The sequence below is a fragment of the Coccinella septempunctata genome, chromosome 8 (assembly GCF_907165205.1).
Source record: "Coccinella septempunctata chromosome 8, icCocSept1.1, whole genome shotgun sequence".
Lineage (NCBI taxonomy): Eukaryota > Metazoa > Arthropoda > Insecta > Coleoptera > Coccinellidae > Coccinella > Coccinella septempunctata.
In genome coordinates, this window is record NC_058196.1 from 30,647,802 (window position 1) to 30,664,881 (window position 17,080).

At 36.5% G+C, this 17,080-nt stretch overlaps 1 protein-coding gene across 4 annotated transcripts in view; it reads right to left on the reverse strand.

Moving 5' to 3' along the window:
* The window catches only part of LOC123318685, a 78,232-nt gene that overhangs the window by 39,705 nt on the left and 21,447 nt on the right, over positions 1-17,080 (reverse strand). Inside the window, exon 1 of one of the 4 annotated variants that reach the window (XM_044905374.1) lies at positions 4,707-4,948. The exons of 1 other annotated variant lie outside the window; for it this stretch is intronic. In XM_044905374.1, coding sequence (XP_044761309.1) covers positions 4,707-4,708 — 2 coding nt within the window. In that variant the 5' untranslated portion in view covers positions 4,709-4,948. Of the gene's footprint in view, positions 1-2,660; positions 3,066-4,706; positions 4,949-17,080 lie in introns of those variants that run through there. 2 more of the 4 variants (XM_044905372.1, XM_044905371.1) reach the window with 2 other exon arrangements.

The following is a 17,080-nucleotide window of genomic DNA, read 5'->3' on the forward strand; positions in this document are numbered from 1 at the left end:
CAATACTCATCCTCAGGATCTCAGTGACATTATTTCGAAATTTGAGCTTCCTAAAGAATGAAATGTCCTTTCTATACCTATTTCATTGGATCCATGTTTTTGGACTTGCACTAGACAAAAATAGACGTCAATTTTGTTCCTTACTTTTTACTAACTCCGTATATGGAACAATATTGATCATTAATTATAATGCTAATATCTTGGTTATGCTTGAGAGGAGTAGTACACAGATTTATCTCCAGAATCTCTCTTAGACTTAATTTTTCACATTTCAATTTGGAATGAGCGGTGTATCGATGAGTCCTTGTAACGTCAGCTAAACTACGTTCACACATTCGTTAAGCATTTTCGTTCTGATGCGGAAAAGAAGCAGGATAATTTGAAGCACGCGAGCTGAAAAATCGATATGTTAGAAAAGTTAATTATTTCCTGTTTTGGATTTGTACACAAGCTACCTCGATCAATGACGTCTACCGGCTTTTTCGTGATAAGATTATCGACGTTTTTCTTCAGGAGGTGATTTAGGTATAACTGCTTGGACTGTTTTCAAGAGAGGGTATCTCAAAGCGCACCCTCCTAAATGAAATCTGCACCTACTAAAACAAACCTGAACGTTTTGGGGGATGAAGTTTAAATCTAGTTTAGAATAATTAAGATTGATATTTGAAATTTTCGATATTTAATCTACTTAAAAATTGATATGATAAAACTTATACCTTGTTCTTTTTCTGACCAATAATGTTCCATAAGTTAAAATGGTTAATGATGAAATAGAATCAATAAAAATTGTACTTAGTGAACAAAAGCATTCACTGAGGTGAGCAGCATATTATAAATTCCTCTAAAAAAGGAAAAAATTGAAATAAAAAATTCCAATCCCCGTACAGATTTCATAATGAATTTCAACTTTCAATCACCTTCAGAAAATGAATAGATATAACACATGACACCGTGAATTCTTGAGACTCATCCAACAAAATTATATCTAATCAACATTACCTTGATAATTAACACTATTGAATGTGAATCTTTATGGTTGAATATATTATTTTCTCTTAAATATACTGTTGAAAATTCGTGAATTATAGCTCAGCTCATAGAGTGTTGTAACATCTATTTATACCTTTGTGAGCAGAAAAATAATTAAAATGTAGCTTTTGTGATCTTTGCAACATAATTGAAATACTTCAATTTTAAAATGTAAAAATGGTCTGAAGTGTTGAAATTATCTCCTTTTCATTCTCTCTAATGTCTTTGAAGTAAGTAATTTCGACTAAATGAACTGAAGAGCATTTCAGATTACAGAGAACTCGGTTGGGAATGAGCGTATTTTGATAAAAGCCTTTTCGTATTTTTTATATCCTAGTTGACGCTCTCTAGATATCATGGGAGATACTTTAAAACCCGTCGGGTATTTAAATATCGACCTCATGGAATCGAAGTGTTGGTAAATAAACGACCAGATATCGTTTTATTGTAATTTGGAATGCTTTCCGCCAGGGGAAAAAATATAATTTTAATTCTAATGGTGAAGGCGCAGCTAAAACAGTTTTAATTTGGTATTGAGATACAATGTTGGATAAGTGGATTCAATGTGTCGACTTGGTTGGTGGTTTTATTTTATTCATTCGATTGGAAATATAATATAATTTTTTGTGTGGAAAAAGGATTATTTTATATTTTGACGGAAAAGGAAAAAATCATGCATATCTTTATCATAATGAGAAAATATATAATGGAAAATTTTAATGAAGTTTGACTTTTGTTTAATATCATTATGCATTTTTTTTTGAAGAATTAAAAACTATTTTTCTTTTTTTCTCGAAAAACACAATATTTATTCAAACATTTTAGAAGATATACAAATATTATCAGAATCGTAAAATTCCATGGTATATTTTCTGAATTTATTCTGGATTAGCATTGATGCATATTCATGTTTTTAATTTTTTTTTTCTATTAATTCATAAAATTTCGGATTTTTGATATTTCGACAAATTCAAATGTAATTTATTTGTTTGTAACATTTTATGAGAATTAATTCCAAGTTCCTGTTTTTGAAAATTGTTTTATTATGAATGTAAAGAAGACGATAATCAGAATAGGTGAGTTCAATGTATATTCTGGATATTGAAATATTTGATAATTTTTGCTGAAATTTTTTGTGTCGTCTTGTTTGAAGATTAAAATTAACGAAATTTTTTATGCTCAGAATAATAATTAATAGTGAATAATTTTTTCAGTTTTTTGTTTTCCTTGATTGTAATTATTTTTATTAGTATCATTTTTATTATTGCTTTATGAGATATTTATGAATACTGAATTTTTGAGAAATTGATTGATTTTTCTCCATTTGAATTGCCACCGACAATTCAATTCAAAAGTGAAAATTATATATTATTCAAATTTTAGTGCATCAGAAAAAGTTTTAGAATTATTTTTGAATTTTGCTGCTACAAATATCGTAGATTTTCGTTATATTTTTGTGAGTAAGGATGTAAATTTATGTTTTCGTGTTTTTTTTCAATTTATTTTTGCCACTAAGTAACTTTTTTAAATTTTTTTTTTCTTTTTTTTCCATATCATAACCAGTTGTTGTTTTTCGTTTCGCAAAAAATTTCAAAATAGCAGGGGGAGTATTCCCGCGAGAATTTACTCACTTACACATTAGGGTGCATCCAGTAGATCAGAGGCGAGTAATGCCGCGGTGAGCATCACTCAGAAGCATCCTAGACAACGTCGAAAATTCAACACACTTATCCTTTCGCACTTCCTGGTCCTTATCGCCGGAAGTTCGCGAACCAAACGAACCATCAAAAAAAAAAAAAACTCTTCAACCACACTCACTCAGCGACCGTGGTCAACGGACCCCGAACCACCCCCGCCAACCTGATGATAACACTCGCGACCGAAACGTGGTCGTTGCCGCGGGTCACAGGGAACATCGGCGAAAAAAAAATTCGCGCGCGCGTTTTTTTTTATACAGTGCGGCTAGGTACGCGCGCCAGTTGAAAAGCGTGCGTATATCTGTCAACGGTGTTCGACGGTGCACAGCCGACGTGATAATACAATGGATTATAGTAGGCTTTGGAAAACCCCCCACCCCGATCACGGTCCACTACAGGTGCGATAGAAGCGACGCAGTTGCGCAAATCAAAAAAGCGCTCACTTGATCCGCTTATAACACAATTTCATGATATGTATGTACCTATTTGTGCGTATAAAGTGTTATTTCGTTACGAAGCGATCCGGGGATTTACCGGAGTCACAGAATTCGCGATTCGCTCGGGAAGGGTGCGTTCCGTAACGACGACTATTGCGGTCGATGCAAGTAGTCGTATCAAGAAACGAGAATGGTTGTGGATTGAACATTTGTTCATTATTTTCTGAGCTTCCTCTTCGAACACTTTTTACACTGTCCAAATTATACCGTGGGTCACATTGAAAGTCATAAAAATATGAGTGTTAGAACCTTCTCTAATGGGTCCATTTTTTCTGCAGAGAAAATTTTTCAACCCCTTTGAAAAAACACTTATAACTGGAATTGAGAGAAGTCTTTCTGAAACCTAACAAAAAAACTTTCGAAATCTGTTCCTTCTTTTCTGAAATATTCATTTCCATTAAAATTGAACCTTCATTCATCATGAACACTAAGTATTTCTGATTTGCTGAAAATACCTTAATACCCACCTAGACTATAGGGTGATTCTTCTGTTAAAATGTTTGTACGAGTCAAAGACTAACCATGTATATATCACTAAACATTCAGTTAATGATCTATAAAATAAAAGGTGTTTCCCTGTAACTCCGATATTTCATTAGTTGTTAACCTCAACTTATGGAAGGATGGATGATATGAATGTTGCGTACTTGTCTATTTCGAAAATTTTCAACTGGTCTAGAGGATATTCCAGGGGAAATTTTTGAGCATTTTCTTCTCTGTAAAGCTTTCACTTACAAAACACCTCTTCTAGATACTAGATTTTAAAGGGGTTGGCGTTTCACTGTGACCTTAAGATCTATTGTGTCCCCCATCATTCAAAGTTGGAGTTCAGCCCCTCAAAACAAACTACAATCTACCCTGACTCTGAGTTCAGGAGATCAAAGTAGGCAATACAGCAAATCCACCTGATTGGCTTCAAAATGAGCCAAGGAAGTTCTGGCTGTGGTCGTGAATTATCTTGATGGAAAAGTTGGTAGTAGATCGTAATAATATAAAACAAAACATGTGGTTCCACTACCTCCTTGATGTAAAATGAAAATCAGTAATGTTGAATCTGGTGAACATCGATACTTTAATAAGCAATAGCCATAATACTATAACTCCAACAGTGTATTACACGTGCCTCTCCATAAAACATGTCCAAACATGTGTTATACGATAAACATACTAAAGCAGCTCCCCAGAAGCTTATTGTACGACGATAAAAGGCGAAATGTAGCTAAAAAACACAATTATCAAGCAGGTACTTATATTTTTCTGTGAAACCAAACAATTCTGTAGATATGGTTGAAGAACTGATAGTGTCTTATCCTTACTTAAACAAACGTTCTCCAAATAATAACTCCTAACAAGTTCATTAATTCTAGGCGTTCTATTTTCTATGTCACTTAGTATTTCACATATTTCGACCTACTACTGATATAATCAAGTCCTCCAAAAATCTGTATGGACCTTAAAAATAAAATAAACATCACTGACTCACATTATACGTTATCTGTGCTATCCAACCGTTCTTGACCCACATCGATAGGGTCTCTACAACCAAGATGTTCTTACATGCTCCACGCCAGCCTCCGGGGCCTTTGAGCCACCTCCAAAACCAACTTCAGACACACTACATTTCGCGAAAGGTTCCACACAAACTGAGCAATAATTTCGTTGAGCGAAAACGCATCGACAGCTCTGATACTTTGGATATATATCTCTTATCGCCTTCCTGATCCATACCCAAATATCCATACGAAATTATCGGGAACTGAATGGATAGGACGCGTCGTTTTTAGACAGAATTGGTTTCTATGAAAGGTAGAACAATAAAAATTCCTCTGAGATAAGGACTGCGATAATACGAATTCACTTCCACCTGATGTGATGGGAAGTTTTAAACTTGCAGCGAATTATGAGGATGACACAAAGGTTATAGATCATAAATAACTTTTCGATATGGTTATTAGAGCCTCTATGTCCAGCATCAGTTCCAGCTTGTTTGGTAGTTAATTTGACCTTAGCAGTAAGTCCAAAGAGATCGTGCTATCTATGAAAGTTATAAGGCTTAGATGGAAGTGAGTGGATATAGTAGTGTAGAGAAATCTTTGGCCAATTTTCCTCTGAAGAATTATCACAAATGTTCGTACTACACGAGGATGTCTTGATATCCAGTTAGCCTAGACCAGTTCCATCCATAAATAAAATATTGCGTTACCATAGCAACGAGCAATAACTCATTAGAAGTGTCAGTGTGAAGTTGGAGGCCAGAAAAGTAAACCAGAGTTACGCAATAAATTAAAAGAAAGAAGATGTCCACCGAAATTGTGAAAATCGAAAAATTGGAGTATCAAGCCATCATCAATTACCCGTATTTAAAAGGGTTAAGAGGTAAGCAGATTTACGAAGATATGCTTAATACCCTTGGTGATCGATGTCCTTCGTATGCGACCGTGAAAAATTGGACTGCAAGCTTCAAAACAGGTAAATTTTCCATTGAAGATGATGACCGATCAGGAAGGCCAGTTTCTATGTCAGTCCCCGAAAATATCGATGCAGTTCATGACATGATTTTATCAGAATGTCGAATTGGACTTAAACGGATATCTGAAGCACTGAATATTTCATACGAAAGCGTTCACCATATAGCTCACGTCAATTTGGACAGGAGAAAAATTGCTGCAAAATGGATCCCAAAATGTTTAAATGTTGACCAAAAGCGTGCAAGGGTAGAAACATCGTGTTCGATCTGTGCTCGATTTGAAAACGATGTAGACTTCTTAAACCGAATTGTTACTATGGATGAGATTTGGGTACATTTCTACTATCCAGAAACAAAGCAACAATCAATGGAATGGCGACACTCTGGTTCCCTAAGAAGACCTAAGAAGTTTCGTGTCCAAAAATGTGCTGGAAAAGTTCTTGCTTCAATTTAAGATCTTGTACTGGATTTATTCTGGTTTTGATTGCAAATCAGATCCCGATCCAGCGCTATACCATTATGTGACCACCCTCTATCAGAATGGGAAAATTCAGAGCACGATATTGAATTCCTATATTAATAATAAACAATTCGATGAGTACCTTTATTTATAGAACGAGCTATTGATTATCTTAACTTATTATGCTTGAAGATAATATTGTTACTTCAAGATGTAAAACAGACAGAAAAATTTTTCACATGGAAATTGTTTCTTCAAGGTCTAGGACCTCTTAAACCTGTGGAAGTATCGACATGATTACTTCAGAAATTTGAAACAACTGCTTATGTCAAGTAAACGTTGAATGTGCATTCTGTTTGGTCGATGTTCATCTCCATTATTGAACGAGTATTTGAAATAAGTAATGACGAAAGTCAACCAAAATGTGTACAAGAGAGTGTTGGACAACCACAATGTGTGGCCAAAATATCGAGTACCAGAAAGTAACTTATGTTACAGGTTGTTCTGTGATAAACGAACGATTTAGATATGCTTATAAAATATTCTTGGAATACAAATTTCGGATGAATACTATCAGAGTCCGACTTTCATTCCGCTGCTGCGGTTGTAACAGTCATCTTGAAGAAACTCTTTTTATATCAGTGATACAACTCTTTTTATCAATTCCTATTAATTCAATGATAAAAATAGTCTTTCACGGAATCTAAGTATTGGTATATTTTATGGTTATACCTCCTGGAAGTTGTACCCCAGAGCCGGAGCGAGGGCGTGGCGAGAGAGGCGGTCGCCACGGGCGCTAGCGATCTGGGGGCGCAAAATAAAAATAATAAAAAAACAGTATTCTCTGCAATTGAATATTTTTCATTTAATATTTAACACAAAACATAATATTATAAAAATATGCGAAACACATTATACATATGTGTGTGAATTAAATTAATGTGAACGTAAACGAACACTATACAGGTGGGATTGTAAACAACGTCCGTAGTCCACAGCATGGACTGGAGAATAATAATCAAATACTTAATAATAATAAATTATTAAGATATAGTCCACACCATCAGTCTGAAAACAGAATGCGTCGCCACAGCCTTCTAAAGAACGTCTCTATTGACGGCTGTGGCGTCGCATAACTACCAACGCGATAACAAAGGCCATGTCGAGATCTACGCACAAAAAAACTATCGGAGACCGATTGAGGCGCAAAACCTTAGCCGATTGGGGGTATTTCCTTCAGAACATAGACAACAATAGCTCCTGGAGAACTGGTAAATTATCACAGATAGAGGTTACAGAAGAGGAAAAGAGAAGAAAAATAAAATAGCCTGGAGAAGAAGCTGATGATGAAACATTCTAATTTTGACTAGAAGAATAAGCTGAAAAAGGACCTCATTCAAGTATTGAACTATATTTCAGTGCAACTCGAAGAAAGATTCAGTGTTTTGCCAGAAGTTTCTGAAGACAGCTTTCTCGATGGAATACGTTTGCAAGGCTTTCTACTTGGCGAATTAAACAAGAAAGCATTGAAGTATAGTCCCGATTCAGATCCATACAAATTTGTGTCCACTCAAAATATTCTTGACTTTATCAGTAACTACAGCTGCCACAGCTACATATTAACGTTCTTTCAACAAATTGAAATTAGTGAAAACCTATTTAAGGTCTTTAACTGGACAGGAAAAGCTGACTTATTTAGCATAGCAGTCCCATCAATAGAAAAGAAAAAGAATCACGACATCATTGATATTCTTGCAGAAACCAAAGCAACAAAAGTCAAATTATAGTTCATTTTGAATGCATGTTATTGTTATTTCGTATCCCTTTTATTTTGATTTTATTTGTAATAATTTCTTCAAAATAGGAAAGATTATTCCGAGCAAAAAAAGCTAGGTATTCGATTATGAAAGATAAATACAAATCAACATAGGAAAGAGAATTTCTTAGGGGCGCATTATGAGAATTCGCCACAGGCGCCGGAATCCTAGTTCCGGCTCTGTTGTACCCAGAAAATTATAAGAATGGAATGAGAAAACAAGAATTTCAAATTTCAGACATTCTTTATCAGATCGTTTTACGAGTATTGATATTCAGCCTAGACCAGTTCCATGCATCGAAAAAATATTGCGTTACCATAGCAACAAACATTAAGTCATTAGAAGTGTCAGTGTGAAGTTTGAGGTCAAAAAAGTAAACCAGAGTTACGCAATAAATTAAAAGAAAGAAGATGTCCACCGAAATTGTGAAAATCGAAAAATTAGAGTATCGAGCCATCATCAAGTACCTGTATTTGAATGGGTTAAGAGGTAAGCAGATTTACGAAGATATGCTTGATATCCTTGGTGATCAATGTCCTTCGTATGCCACCGTGAAAAATTGGACTGCAAGCTTCAAAAGGAGTAAATTTTCCATTGAAGATGATGACAGATCGGGAATGCCAGTTTCTGTGTCAGTCCCCGAAAATATCGATGCAGTTCATGACATGATATTTCAACATTGAAATTTCCTTTGGTTCTATAGTAGACTAAGAATTTTTCATTATATCCTCGAAGGTTCCTACTAATAAAGATCAGGACTCCTGGAAGTAAACTGTTGTGAGGAGAAGATTTTCCTCTATGCACCGTCCTTTACTGACATTCAGCACCGATAATCTTCCAACTGTCAATAGAAACAACGTTGCCAATTTGAAAAACGCCCGTCATAATATCAGATAACCGAATTTCCTCCTTTACGACCTAAGCTGCGCTCAAAGTTGAAATAAAGACCAGATAACATTTGTTCCAATCTCTTTTATGAGTGTAATTCCTCATATTCTACCATCCGAAACGTTCCAAACGTCCAAGAATGATAAAATATGTAAAGGATGTCAGGTTTTACGATCAGCAATCGTAAATACATCCGACTGGACACTGTATATTTAGCATTTTTACGATAGCATCGTATACTCCATATACAGAAATTACAACTAGCAAATTTTATATATTTATCTCCGTTCGGGAACAATAAAAAGTGAAGTCACGATAAATCTCGGCGAAACAAATGCTGGACCACCTAGACGGCGCTGTTTTGGGGGGATTAAGTCATATGTGTACAAATATGGAAAGCCTGTACGAACAAAGCGAGGGAGGGAGCTTATACAAGATTAAAATTGAATAAATCGATGAATGAAGACTATGTGTAGTAGACAGAGGACATAATATACCACCTAGAACGTAAAACAGACCCTAAGGAACATAAAGAACCCTACCTGCCCCCACCACAGCCCAAGCAACTACCGTTCGAAACTCCCCAATCGGTTCTATCGCACTCTGTATATGTACAAGTCAAACTATCACCCTGTATACGTCATAGACCGGGTGACAAGCACCTGAAGAAGGGGAACTACATAACAAACTCCTTTATCTTCAGTAAACTACGTGTTATAATCATTATCAAGGAGTGATAATCTTATTTTCTTCTGAAAACCCGGCATTCCATCCAGGCCAGAGGCTGATGAACCCAAGATAATGTGACAATGCAAATAACTTCATTTTACAATACGTTAAATAAACATTTCGCTCTCCGATGGTTCTATGCGGAAGCGGCGATGGCGGGTGCACGCGGAATTTGTTGCTCTCGATGTTCAGAGAAAATTGATAGATATAAAGATTCAATACTTTGCGTAAATTGTGAAAGAAGTTATCATATCGAATGTGTCAAGATATCAGTGGAAGATTTCAGCCGAATTCGTCAAGATGGAAGTGTTAGTGAGTGGAGATGCAATGATTGCTCCCAGTCAAAGAGTACAATGGAGATCATGAAGCAATCGTCAGACTCTGCTGGATTTCTAGTTACCAAGGAAGAATTGCTAAATTTGAAATTGGAGATTGTGAGTGATATTACTTCAGTCTTCAAAAATGAGTTAAAGGACTTGAGGAAATTGGTTAATTCGCAAAATAAACAAATTGCCGATTTAAAAAAGGAGATTGATAATCTCAGAAATGATAAAGTTGTTATCAGAGCGGGACATGTGGATACTCCGTATGTCCCACCCGCTCGGAATGCCGTATGTGAGTCATTCCTAACTGAAACAGAAGGTAAACAAACCGAGCTACGAAATTCTAACCAGATTGTCGATATTGACACATTAAAGACAGCCGAAGCGGAAAATTCAGGTTTGACATCAGCCAGCAATAACAACCCAAATATAAACAAAGGAGATTTGACAGAATTTACAGAAAGAGAAGATCTTGCAACGAAGTGGACAACAGTGACAAGAAGGGAAAGAAAAACAAAGAAAAGCAGTGAATCTGAATCGACTCGAAATACAGTACATAGGAAAACAAGAAGGAGTATTTTATGCACCGGAGACAATAAACTAGACGATAAGATAAAAGGCGCCATTAGGAGAAAATGGATTTACGTGGGAAGAATTGCCGGTTCTGATGTAACAGCTCAGGATGTGAGGAACTTCCTTTCGAATCTTCCTGGATATGAAACAATTGAAATAAATAAATTAACAACGAAAGGTACAAACTCGGCTTTCAGTATTGGAGTGCCTGAAGGTGAGTTGTATGAAAAACTTAACGATCCTACTTTCTGGCCTAGTGGTGTAACACTGAGAGAATTCAACTTTACAAATTTTTTTCGAAAACCATTAAATTCAATAAAGTGAAGAAAAATATTGAACTTTGTCTCTTTCACCAGAATATCCAGGCCATTAGTACTTCACATTTTAAGCTTGAACAGACTTTAATAAAACATAACGTCGATTTTTTATGTATTACCGAACATTGGCAGGACAGGGAGGAGATAATGAACTACATTCCTGAAGGATATAAGTTAACATCAGAATATAGCAGAGAGAAAGGTCATCATGGAGGCTGTGCTATCATCGTCAAAGAAGAATTCCATTATTCAGAGAGAATTGACTTTAAGACTTTCAGTGATTTCGGATCTATCGAGTGCTGTGCCACACTTGTGACAGTCAGCTCTGAGAAGAAGTTGCTGATAATCTGTGTATATCGGCCTACCACCCGGCCCCTAAGTAAAATCGAGGTTTTCTTCGAAAAATTTAATGGAATTCTTGACCAGTGCCTCATGGAAAATATTCCCTTTATAATTGCAGGGGATTTCAATGTTAATATTTTGTCCTCCACAGATGAGACTAATATATTTCTATCTATTCTAGAAACATACAATCTGACGGTGACTAATCGTGAGCCCACTCGTATAACTCCACACTCGGCCACCTGCCTTGATAATGTAATATCTAATCTGGAGGGCACTACAACTGTCCAGGAAGAGCATATGGCTGATCACTCGGGGCTTAAATTCATTTTTCAGAATGGACCATTACCTCTTGAGTCAGTAGTGAAGAAAAAGGTGAGAATATTTAATGACAACACACACCAACATTTTGAATGTCTACTCAAGAAGGCGGACTGGTCTAGTGTTTACCTTCTGCCAGAAAATAATGTGGATGAAATGTGGAATTCCTTTTCCGAAATTTTCGGCATGATTTATAGTATTGCTTTTCCGGTGAGGACAGTAAACAGGTGCAAGAAAAACAAATTTCAGAACTCTCCAGAGGTTAAATCATGGAAGCGGTTAGCGGATGCTCTGTTTGTGGTTTCTAGGTATAGACCCGACATGATGGAAAATTATAGATATGCAAAATACAGATACGATAAAGCAATTATTTATAATAAACAATTTCATTATAGGAGGATCATTGATGGAGCTGATAATAAATCGAGCGCAGTCTGGAATGTCATAAGGCAGATAACCAAGAAGAAGAGGACATCTGATGCCAAACTCCCAGCGCTAAGCGAAGAAGGTAATCTGGCGGAGGCTGCAGATGCATTCAATAGATTCTTTTCGAATCTCCCACCGAGACAAACTGGAGGCCCAGAGGTCAATGTTAACAGCGCTATTCCAGAACGAACACATAAATCCCTCTATCTATTCGACGTTACTGAATCAGAAATATTGTCAGTTGTAAAAAATATGAAGAACAAGAATAGTTGTGGTCATGATGGTGTCCCTATGACTGTAATCAAACGACATATTTCAAATATTTTAAGACCTCTTTGTTATATAATCAACTGTTCTTTCAGGGGCGGCATTTTTCCGGATTCTTTCAAGCTATCACTGGTTAAACCCTGTTATAAGAAAGGTGACATAAATTTGCTCTCCAACTATAGACCAATCTGCTTAACTACAGCATTTGCTAAGATTTTCGAGAAAGTACTTGCCAAGCGAATTCTGAAGTTCTTCCAAAAATTTGAAATTTTATCTAGGAAACAACATGGTTTCATCCCGGGGCGCGGCACTGAGACTGCCATTTTCGAGGTCCTATGGCAGATTACACTCACTCTCGAGCGAGGAGAGATACCAGCAGGACTCTTTGTTGACCTATCCAAAGCATTTGATTATGTTGACCATAGACGCCTGCTAATGAAGCTGGAGAGATTTGGTATTAGGGGGTTACCACTCAAGCTTTTTGAAAGCTATCTTGGCAACAGAAGACAGGCTGTCGTTTTGGACTCGCCTGGGGGGCGGCATATGTCATCTGAGGCCTCTGTTCTGGAGGGTATCTTTCAAGGCACAATATTGGGGCCGATCCTGTTTGTGGTCTATATCGATGATCTACCCACAAGGATTCAGGATGAGAATTTCGTGGTTGATATGCCGGTGCGTCGGGATGCTTGCTTGTTTGCGGATGATACAAATGTCATAGTGAGTGGTGACAATATTGAGACCCTATCAGAAAACATACGAGAAACAATGCAGCGTATTCAGGGTTGGTGCACGGAAAACAAGTTGAATCTGAATGCAGACAAAACCAACATTGTCATATTTTCTAACATTAGAACTAATCTATTATTTCCAGAGAAGATTACACTTGGTGATGGTGAGGTTCCTGTTAATCAGAATACCAAACTGCTAGGCGTGATGATTGAAAGTAATCTGGGATGGACGTTGCACTGTGATGCCTTAGTATCCAGGTTGAATTCCGTCATTTATACGTTCAAGATATTGAGAGATCAAGTCGATGTGGATACCTTAAAAACGGTATACTTCGCAAATTTCCATTCTCTGCTGGCTTATGGGCTCATATTCTGGGGAGGTGGATCACAGGAGGAACGTGTATTCATTGTACAGAAAAAGGCACTGCGGACAATGTTTAGAATGAGCTACAGGACATCATGTAGGAACATTTTTAAAGCGCAGAATATTATGACTCTTCCCGGCCTTTATATATACAGAACCATGCTTTTTATGCACAAAAATAAGAATTACTTTCAGGATTTTGAAAACACGAATAATACAAGGAGAAAGTTCGCATACTTCTTTCCCACTCATAAGTTATCTCTCACCGAACATAATCCTATGTACACAGCAATAAAACTTTTTAACTTTCTCCCGAAACACATAAGGGACATTAAGGAATACACTACTTTTCGTAAATCACTTCACCGACTCATCATGAATATTGAACCTTATTCGATTTCTGAATTTAAGTGCGCCTGTGAGCGCTGAAGCAGATTTTCTTGTTCTCTGGAGTCTATCAAGCTATGTAATGTTTTCTTTTGACTTGTTTTCTCTTTATTGTCGTGATGATAATTTGGAAAATAAATGCATATTATTATTATTATTATTATTATTATCCGAGTAAAAATTCGTGTTTGCCTTACGGATTTGTTGTCCAATCCGCTTACATTTCAACCAATTCGATGCATGGGGACCTAGTTTCGTCAGATGGCCTTGTTTTGGTTCTTTCTGGTCTCCGTCATTGGGGATAATTGTTTCGCCCTATATATAAACGGTATTGTGAGTTGTTTTTGGGGTGGTTCGTATGCTGGAGCACCGATTTTTAATGACAATTCTGCCAGTTAGATGTTTCTGATTGGAAAAGTTGGAAATTGGTCTCGCTGTTAGAAAATGGATAAACAGCAACAAACTTCGAGAGAAAAAGTTTTCTCTTTAATGTATCAGCTAACCCAGTTTGAAAATTGACATCGAGAAAACCTTCACTACGATGCTAAGTAGAAAACAAGACTGGCAAAGGCAGCTCTCACAAATAATACCATCTATGAGCACACAGATTAGTGCTGACACCAAAAACTCACCATTTTAGGCTGCTGTCTATGCGTCTTTCAGGCAGAAATGTTTGCAATCGAAGGATATGTGGAAAATAAACCTTCAAAGAAACACCTGTACCACGGAGCACACAGTACTCCGCCAGCAGAGACGCTGAAACATATGTACACAAACTGTAGACTGTTTGCGGGATCATTGTCCCTCATCAGTACAGTGCAGTGTAACACATCTCAACCGGAGGATGTAAGTAAATCAGGAAAAAACAGGGTAATCCATTGGAGATAGAGATGGATATGTCAATGCACCATTTAATAACTGAGATCAGTTTCTAATGGAGTGAAATACTCTTGAATTATGAGAGAAAAGAGAAGGAATTGAGTCTTCCACAGCATTTCGAAGAAGCCATTTCGAATTTAACACCTCTCTCAATGAGACCTTTCAAGTATACTCAATGATGAAGATATTCCCTTGGGCCAACTACCTGTGAAGGTACGAAGGTTCTAAAGCAAGAGGTGACAAACAGTTAACTGCCCTTAAATACGTTTGTAGAAGCTTATGCCTCAATTTAAAACAAACACAATGACAAAAACCTCAGGGTATTCAAATCGTCCGTTATAACTTCTTAAGCTGGCAACAAGAGTCTCAACTCGGATGTGATTTCCAAAAGAATTCTTCTCCTTTCTTATGCCGAAGTTAAAGTAAATAAATCAATACGGTTCAATTTTTCCGTGTTAACTTCACAATTTCTCCGGTCATTGTTAGGGGGACCACCTGATGGTAAAGACGCTTTAGAATATTACATACACCTGACTGGTGTCTTTGGTCTACTTGCCCAACTGTACTCTCGTATCTGATCTTATCAGCGTTTTGTCACTTTCTCATTCTAGCAACCAGAGCTAGATAAACACCCAAAGAAGCTGGACAAACATTTACCTTCTATTCAGACCCAGTCACCTTCGCAACCAACGGTGACATCCTCATTATTAAATTTTAAGGATGGGGCGAATGCTTCAGCAGGTGAAACATTGCTTGAAAAATGCACTCCCGGTGAATTAATCTAGATGAAATTAAATACGAAAAAAAAATAACAACTTTTTTATCACACTTTACGTTTTGTAAAATAAAGATTGCAAAAGAACTAGCAGAGATATCGAAACAACAACATACATACAGTGAAAGTTTCTAATTTGAAGTAAATTCAGTGAATCAAAGGGTGTTTCTTGTTGTAAATAAGGTCGTTTTTTCGAATAATCACAGAAAATGTGTACACCTTTTTCTTTCAAATTCCCGGGTATATGCCGTAGTCAGCAGTCGGTGGTTACCTGAGTCGACTGTCTCTCTTTTGTTCCGATTTGTAAAAACAGCATCTTTCTTTCCGGAATCAGGGGGTAGGTCAGGACCCCCTGCAGGGGACATCATTCCTTTTTAATTTATGTCCCGGCATAACGCCTTTAATAGACTCGGATAGAATTGAGGATCATGACGTGGTATTTTGAAAGCGGACCTGACTTGAATCGTTGTTTCTGGTGTCTGTAGTAGAGGAATGCTGCACCATTATTGGATTTCTTATTATCTACCTTTCTTTTCAATTTATATTTATGTGATATCGCCGAAAAATTTATTTACGCCGATGATATTGCTGTTGTTCTTCGCCATTCTGAAAATAATTTAAGCCAAGATTTAGAAATCCTGAAAAATTATTTCCTTGAATGGCGTTTATGTCCTAAGATCAAAAATTTGAAGCAGTTTTCCTTGCTAAACGAGAATCTCGGGCAATATTTCGTCATCCCAAAGTGAATTGACAATTTTTGGTCGAAATGTGGGTGTGTTAGACGAAAATCAACTAGAACCTATCATGATATGCAGTATTCGAAGGAATTCGCGAGATAATAAAAAAATCTAGAAAACCTATTGTCGATCTATTATTATTCAACGAATTTCCATATCTCGTTAGTACTTTGGAACCAACCGATAGATTTTTTGAACCAGCCAGAGTTATTGATGTTTCAAATCGATATTGAATATCACAACTGAAAATTATTCAGGTTGCACAACTACTGATCCGATCTAATACACGAGTTTCACAGTTATTGAACTGTGATTTAAACAAACAATCGTTCAGATAGGCTCTGGTGACTTCAAGTATCACTCATCTATCCTCGTTTTACTTGGAGCATACTTTCGAAAATTCGTCGAATTCCCGATATACCGGTGTATTTTCGAAATAACTAACGTGAAATTTCGAGAAAAGATAGGTTGATATAAACAATCAGCTTTTGTTCTTGATATGTTTCATACTTAATTCAGGCTCCATTTTTCTGTTCTTAAAATAGTAACAATATAAATAACTATGATTGATCGTAAGCAAGGAATTTCGAACCTTTTTTCAGTTAATATTGCGTATCTACTCTAGATATCAAACTGTTTGTGATAATATGAACATGAATCGTAAAAAACTAAGTTTGCTTTGAAGAAAAAAAGTTTTTAAATCATTTAAATCGATATGGAAATGTTCGAAAATATGTTTCTCTACTTCTGGCATAACTGATCGATTCCACAGCGATTAATTGATACAAGAGGTGTTTTTCTATGTTCATCTGTCAAAAATTCGGTTAATACTAATGACAATCAAACAGTATTGCCAACCAACATATTTCAACGCGAAAATTACTAACTCAGAACTACAGAAACTTCATCGGGTACTGAATGGTCAGACTTTCGCGATTAGGATGGTGAAACTCATCTCATCTGAGTAGAAACATACTGAAATTCTAACACGACGGTTCCATTATATCCTGACTTTTAACACTGACGTTTCACGAGTATCAAACAATACGTAACATCA